At 39.0% G+C, this 8,100-nt stretch overlaps 1 protein-coding gene across 1 annotated transcript; it reads right to left on the minus strand.

Annotated features, from left to right (window-relative positions):
- Window positions 1-2,233: 2,233 nt before the first annotated feature.
- Window positions 2,234-5,435, minus strand: calm2a (calmodulin 2a (phosphorylase kinase, delta)). Its single transcript, XM_032553136.1, has 6 exons — window positions 5,280-5,435; window positions 3,980-4,010; window positions 3,003-3,146; window positions 2,811-2,917; window positions 2,351-2,486; window positions 2,234-2,262 (listed from the first exon to the last, which is right to left on the minus strand). The coding sequence occupies exons 1-6, from the start codon at window positions 5,280-5,282 to the stop codon at window positions 2,234-2,236; spliced, it is 450 nt and encodes a 149-aa protein (XP_032409027.1). The 5' UTR covers window positions 5,283-5,435.
- Between the last annotated feature and the right edge of the window lie 2,665 nt (window positions 5,436-8,100).

The following is an 8,100-nucleotide window of genomic DNA, read 5'->3' on the forward strand; positions in this document are numbered from 1 at the left end:
AAAACCTATTGAAAGTAGATTGTAATGAAGGCTTTTTCTGAGCGATGGAAAGACTGAATGGTCTTAATAACCGATCTTGGTGACCAGATACTGTAAAGGGAGAAAGCTGATCTGCTGCACAGTCGAGCGAAACATCAGGTCGCTGCACAAGAAAAGGACAGAGAAAGGAAAAGCTCAACAACAGGAGTAGAGAGGAAGGTAGAAAGAGAGCAGGTTGGTGATTACTCCTCCATGTTGGAGACGAGAGGGAAGGGTTCAGCGATCAAGCCATGATTCATGAGCTGACTGAGTTAAAGAGACGCTTTACGTGTTGGAAAGCTTCACTGCTGCCACATGGCGAAGTGTTGATGTCCCGCCGCAATGAACAAAGATAAACCCTGACACACACACACAAATGTGTATATAAATATATATATATATTTATTTATAAATATAATATTTAAATATTTATAAATAAATATATATATGGGACAACATATTGTACAGTAAGAACCCAGGACACTCTAGAAAGCGAAGCCTGGTGTTGTAACGTGGCAGACAAAACAAACAGAGCAGCAGATATACAGTATATTATATATATATATAATATATATGTTGTCCCAGTAACCATTGCGATAAACAATATTGTTTGGGGGTTTTTTTAGAGCATTTTCAAATAACATATTGTTGATGGAATAATACTGCAAGTTCACCTTCTGCCACACCGATGAACTTTATTTTTTTAAAGAACACTTCGCACTGGAACTGGAAGAAATATCTAAAATAAAGCATGACAACTAAAACCAATAAATAAAACTGAAACATAAACTAATTACAACCATAAAATTGGATTATGATGTTTCTGTAAACAATATTTCCCTTTAATTGATTAATACATATTGTGTGAATGCGTAATTGACTGCCTACAAACCTTGGTTTTGGTTCGGTGTAGTGAACTGGTGCGGTTCAAATGAATACGTGAAAACCAAGAAGACCAGAGACCACTCCAAAAATGGAATAAGATGCAGGGAATTCTGGGTAAATACATAGCGAGTTTCAAATATGTAAAAAACACACACGAGTTACATTTTTTAAGACATTTTAGATACATAAGGTTGAATAAAAATAAAGCTGAAAGAAAAACCAGACAGAAGAGAGGTCTACAATAGAGCTTTATTTCATCATTCAAACAACTTCAGTATCTCTGCAAGCTACTGTAACAAACTCAGAAAAAAAGACAGGAACAGCTCTATTTACATTGTTTTCTGATGTGCACTCCTCACCCGCACCTCAAACTGGGGCAAAGGTCAAGATAGACATAAGGCAGCCATCTTTGACACAGTACCAGGAGGAGCAGAGACTCAGCTGGGGGACTGGTGACCGCACCAGTTCTCACCAAGCTTACGTAAGGTCCTGAAATTTCTAAACAAAACCAATTTGAGCTCTATACATTAAGAGGCATTGGCTGATGCTCCTAAGTGCCTTTTAGATTAACAGGGGAGGGTTTAAACATTTTATAAAAGAAAAAAAAAAAAGTAAAATCTTATAAATTGGAGTGTTCTCGTACAAAAACAGCAATTACAGGGTAAACAAACTCAAATGTTTAATTTTTAAACTGCAAAATCAAGACAGGTTTCAAATATGGGTAGATTGTAAATTTTATTGGAAAACAAAAATATACAACTTGGAATGGATTGTTTGAGGCATGACCAGCGGCCATACATAAAGAAAAAGAAAAGAAAGGAAAGTAAAAGTAGTGAGCAAAACATTAAAAGGCATGTTAAGATTAGTCATTTTCCAATATAGAACAGCAGATACAAAAGAGTTTGTACGAGTACCCAGGAGATACACCCGTGTCATTTTTTTTGCAGTAGTGCAATGCTGAGAGATTTCCTTATATACTTTGTCCATAGTCCATGCAGAGTTTAGACTCCTCTACATTGCTTCCATGCCAACAGTGTTGCCAAGCGACAACCAGGTGACAGGTTTCCAACGTCGCCAGGTATGGAGGGGCCCCAAGCACACTTGACAGAAGATCCTAAGTTCTCCAGAGGCCTCCAGGGGGCGCCATTCCGTCACTCCAAAACACCATGACAGCAAAAGAAAGGGACATGGGGACAAGAGCCTATGCAGTTTACATGCAGTTCCTTTGGACAGCAGTAGGGGGCAGGGACGAATGGGGGCTATTAAGATTTTACAGATAAATTACACAAAGAAAAAAAGGCAAATTTATATAGAAATCTGTACAAGGCCTTCACTTCGCCGTCATCATTTGTACGAACTCTGCGGAAAGAGGAAGAGGAGAGTTGTAGCTCGTCATCCTGTTTCACTGGAAGTCACTGAAAGGTTGATTGGGATTCTAACTACCAACCTTCATAGTTGACCTGACCGTCTCCATCGATGTCTGCTTCTCTGATCATCTCATCCACCTCCTCGTCGGTTAGCTTTTCTCCCAGGTTCGTCATCACGTGACGCAGCTCAGCAGCACTGATGTAGCCGTTTCCATCCTGGAAATCAAGTCAGGTAGAAAGAGCTTTGGTTTTTTTTTTGTTGTTTTTGTTATTTATTTTTTTTAATCATCAACTAGGCCTGTTGCAATAAATCAAAACAAAAATCATTCCCATTTTCATGATTTATCGCTACCCTTTATGCCAGGAACTGGATGATAAAAGGCTTCAGTCTGGTCTCAACTAGCTTTTTTTTTTTAAGGATACTTTTGTTTAGAGACTTCATAACTAATTATTTTGTTTATTTAAAATGTTTTCCAGTTCCAGTGTGAAATGAGGGTAAACTTGCATTATATTACATGAAAATGGACTCCAAACACAGACCTTATCAAAGACACGGAATGCTTCTCGGATCTCCTCCTCGCTGTCTGTGTCCTTCATCTTCCTGGCCATCATGGTGAGGAATTCTGGGAAGTCTATCGTTCCGTTTCCTGATCCACAGATAGAAAACAGAAGAGTTACGGGAACAGCTGATAACAGTTGGAAACTTTGTTTAAGAAAAACAGCGATTCTCACCATCTGCGTCGACTTCGTTGATCATGTCCTGCAGCTCGGCCTCCGTGGGGTTCTGGCCCAGAGAGCGCATGACGGTGCCCAGCTCTTTAGTGGTGATGGTGCCGTCTCCATCCTTGTCAAAGAGCGAGAAGGCCTCCTTGAACTCTGGTGACAGGAAAGGAAACACCTTGGGTGAGGGAATCCTTTCAACAGCAGAGATTGTGAACGTTATACGGTCAAGTCGTGAGTGGACCATCAGGGCAATGATGTTTATACTTCCAACTGGAGGAGTTTCTGGTTAAAACAGCAATCATGAGACCCAGCATCAGGGTACTGTCAGGATATCACTGACGTTACTGAGCCACGAGGGATGAGAAGCAACACGCGCAAAGATGAGGGCAACAGGAAATAAAAGGCTGGAGTCAGAAACCACAAGCACAACAATAAAATCGTGTTTACTGATAACAGAGAGATTCAAAGTATTGCTACTGGATACAACAACTTAACACTGCAACATTTTATGCAATCCATCCAACAGAGAATGCAGATCACTGAAATTATAACCATGACTCAATGAATAAATGCAAGCAGTTGCAGGAAGATCTCCCACTCATAATTTACAACATCCAAGTCCCAGGTCAGCATATCACACATACAATAAACCCTAAATGCTGCATTCATAAAAGCCAGCACGCCCAGGGTAAAGTACCCAGCATGTAAAGCTGAGTGACAACACCCCACAGCTCCTCCAGATTACATCATATTCAACGCAGCGGCCATGAAAATGCAAAGTTCTCAGCAAGGGAGTCCTTGAGCAATCCACTGACAACAAGCAACAGCAGTTTCTTTCATTCCAGTTTTATGACCGGCACGCTGCCTTGTGGAATGCCTTAAAAGGCAAAAGTGTAAATCCACCGCACGAGACAACGAGTCCTTAACGGAGGCCGCTGCAGGCGGTTATGAGGAAGGAAGGGAAGATCAATGAGGCCATGTCTTACCAGCAATTTGCTCTTCTGTAAGTTGGTCAGCCTAGAAAAACAGAAATGAAACCATTAACACAATCTCAACCAGCTGAACCAGAAACAATGAGAAAAGGCTTTTTTAGCTTCCAGGATCTGCAACTTCAGAGCAAAATCTAAACTGATTAATGAAGTCTTTATTATGCGTTTAGAAACTAAACTGGGACTATAACTTTAAATGCCACACAAGGTGACCCAAATTAGATAGCCAACATATCTAAATATGAAGTATAAATGCAAGATTCTTTAATTTTTTTTAAATTGAGGCGGGTTTTTCTGCCATTTGCAATGGCTTAAAACTTTTAATATGTTAAAAATGTATTTAAAACCCTTTTTGAGTACTTGGACAGCACTAGATTGGACCAATATCTGAATTATGCATTACTTACACAGGTAAAAAGAACCACACCAAATAAAAAGTTTAGTTAAGAGGAAAAAAGAGGCCGTTTCAGTGCATTTATAGGACATTAGCTCTTTCTCAACGTTGCTCACTAATCAATTCAGATTTTAACCAGGACTGATTAAATCTAGTCAATAGCTTTTAATTTAAGAGCCGAATAAGGTCAAAGCCATGCAGAGTTAAACTGCAATTCAACATTATAAAATCACAGTGATGCTAATAACATCCTATAAAGCTCTATAGATGGTGGGTGTAGCTTGCTACGCAGGCTGCTGTAACAAAAAAACAAAAAAAAAAACCCTGCTCAAAAGGGAAGCAGTTCCCCCCTTCATTCTTTTCGATAATTATATAACAGGAAGCGGCACTAATGGGAAACGTTGCCCGGCACATTACCCCAGATGTTGGAGGCGCGTTGAGCTTTCATTCACGCCAGACAATAACCGGGTAATTATTTGGCGGTAAATGCTAGCTAGGAAGAGCCATTACTGGCTCAGCCACAGATCGGTCTCAAACGACGAAATAAAATACTCAATTCATATAAAAGGGGAGGATATAAGCAGAAGTGCGGATGATTTTTTTTCTTAGTTATTAAATCGAACAATATGCGCGTTTGAGAGGTACAGTTTAGACTTAAGCAGCATTGAGAAGCAAACAACGCCCATGATGCTTAAACATTGCAATTTTGCGTTTTAACTAATGGATCGGCTTACAAAACTAGTTACATTCAACTAATTATTTGACAGCGCTGCACAAGTATGATGCGTTAAAGTAAAAAACATAAAATACAGCAATAAAGCTATGTTTCAGCTTAACAACGCTGTGTAAACGTAACATTAAGTGCTACAGCGAAAATGAAATGCGTAAAGTAATTGTTCTTACCATCTTAGCGTCGGTGCAGCAGCGTCTTCACCACAAATTCCGCTTTAAAAAAAACCCCTAAAAGAATCTCCGCAACCCGCTGTTACTAGACCCGAGCAGCCCTGCGAGCACACTGAGAGGGAGCCTACTGGACTCGCCTTTAACGGCGGTCCTAAACCCCTCCTTCTCTTTGGTATCACTCCGCCGACTTCCTCTATCTTCAGTTGCTCCATTATTAGAAAATCACGTTTTACAACAGCCTTTTATACAAAGGTAAATGAAAACACACCTTAATTATAAAAGCACTGTTTCTGGAGAAGCGTTTATGTAGATACCCGACGTCATCGCGCGTTTCGGCGGAGCACTAAATATCAGCGCATGAATACTTTCTGCTACTAAGTGGTTAGGCACAAAACGTAGCTGAAAGAAATCGCGCTTTCTGATTGGTCCGTTTGTACCTGCAATGCGTCACTCCCATGCTCTGCGCTGCCGCTGCATCTTGTCTACAGACATCCAGTCAGTGCCGTAGAGGCACACCAGACAAGCTTGTTGCATAGTTTTCCAGCCTCAGGAAGATTTTCCTGTTTTTAGCCACCAGTAGCTTTCTTTTTCCACTTTTAACTGTCATCTATTACAGCTTTGTAATTGTACTCGCTATATTTGTATTGTGTTCATGTTTATAATGCCTGTAAAGTTACTGACAGAGTTCTGAAAAAACTTTTTTAATCACTTCAAAACTTGTGCAGAGTCAGACCTGAAGAGTTTCCAGTTTTTGATTGCTTGTGTTGTGCGTTATTTTTTATGAGCAACTGCAACTTTTGCAGGTGTTGCAGCAGATTTCTGGGCCTAATTTGCTGCTCTGCGTGGATAGGATCTGATATCCAGAAGGATGCAGAAGGACATGCATTATTTTAAATCAAATACAAGGTGCAGAACATGTGGGAAGCTCATAGTTTATACACAGATATGAAAACGGACTTTCCATCCAAAGTTCTGTCAAAATCTGGAGCAAATTAGATTCCTGTTTTTCTTTTAAATTTGTTTTGGTGCTGCAGGGATTTATGTCAGTATACAAATTATGTAATTCCTGAGGTGGCGGCACAAAAGCCTAAATCTGTCACAAGGACCAGATAAGCTGTTGCATGTGCAAATGACTGTACCTGGAGGTGTGTGAATTCACCTTTAGACCCTTGAAAATACCCCAGAAACACAAAAATACAGGCAAAGTTTCATAATATACAATAGTTAATCCACATATTTCTGTCAATCACACTGTAGAGGAGGAATTTGGTCCAACGTTGACCATTTCAATCAGGTCAGGACTTTGATTAGGCTATTACAACACTTTGATTCTTTTTTTTAAAAGCCATTTAGCCTTAGAAAACCCACATTGGGCAGTGTATGGTCAATTTATAAATAACCCCAGATCTCAACCCGTCCACCACCATGTTTGACAGTTGGTATGACGCGTTTGCTCTTATTTGACAAAAGTATGTTGGTGTTTTTATGGTTTACTCAAATCCAAATTGTCCTGCTGTTTGTCTTTAGATAAAAAAAATGTCCTTCTCCATGTCCACTTTCTGCACTACAAATCTGGAACAAACTTGAGTTTCTAAGAACTAACCCACCTGTTTAAAGTTGCTGTAGACCAATAATAACTGGAATATTGGCCAACATATTTGATGTGCATTGATAATTTGGCACTCGACAAATTGTAATGTTTGTTACTGGTTTCTCAATTGGCCTGATGTTTTTATGGCTTTATTTTTGTGTTTTTATGACGTAAGGCACTTTGGACCTCCTTGTTACTGATTGACTGAGTAAACTTTTCCTACCAATTCAAACATGTTCACGTTATTTAACATTTTTCTGACTGTACCACAATCTGACTTTAGGGTGAATTTGCTTGGACATCCATGTTTCCCTCTTGGTTCTTGTCTTTCAAACAGGTGGAAATTGTCTTATATCCTTTTCCATATTGATGTTCCCAACTGGTTAATTTTGATATCGTATTAACTCAACCAATCGAGTTTATTTGATTGCCTTGCATTTTAGTAACAAAGCAGTTCAAACATCATAATAACCCAAACATACAAAATCATGGAAGACAACCAATAAACATTACATTTGTCAAGTGTCAACATCAAATATACTGGTCAATGTTTCATTAATTATGGTTCAACAGTAACTCTAAACAAGTGGGGTTTTAGTCTTTAATGAAAGGAATTCAGTGTTTCAGCTGTTTTGCAGTTTTCTGGAAGTTTGTTCCAGATTTGTGGTCCATAGAAGCTGAACTCAAATTTACCTTCTCCTGAAAACCAAACTTCAGTCATTTAATCAAGTGCAATTAAGTTCCCCCAGTCAACCAAATAAAAGCAGAAACTTTGTATTAAGGATTGAAATATTTTTAGATCCTGATTTTAAAAAAATAATAATAATTGTTACGTCTTTGAATTTGGAAGAGGGTGTTTTACCATCAAGGTAAATACAAATTGGTCCAAAGGGAAGCCTATGAGTCATTACATAATTGTCAATAAAACTCAAACCCAATATGTATGATGTAACATCCAGTACAGCATTTATTACGTTGTAGTATTTGTATTACTTAATGTTGGGTGTAATTTTTATGCCAATGTAATAATTTATTCTTGCATTGATTCGTGTTCACCTCTGCTGAATCTATTACTGCCATATTTCCTCCTTATCAGCTCTGTGAATATTAGCTGTCCCACGTCATACATGCTTATCAGGCGGCGCCCAGCCCAGACCGCATTTATAATCGCCACTTTTAATTTCTGTGCTGCAGGGTTCAAAGGTCACTTTAGTTTAACTGAGGCAAGGT

This window comes from Xiphophorus hellerii, chromosome 22 (genome assembly GCF_003331165.1).
Source record: "Xiphophorus hellerii strain 12219 chromosome 22, Xiphophorus_hellerii-4.1, whole genome shotgun sequence".
Classification (NCBI taxonomy): domain Eukaryota; kingdom Metazoa; phylum Chordata; class Actinopteri; order Cyprinodontiformes; family Poeciliidae; genus Xiphophorus; species Xiphophorus hellerii.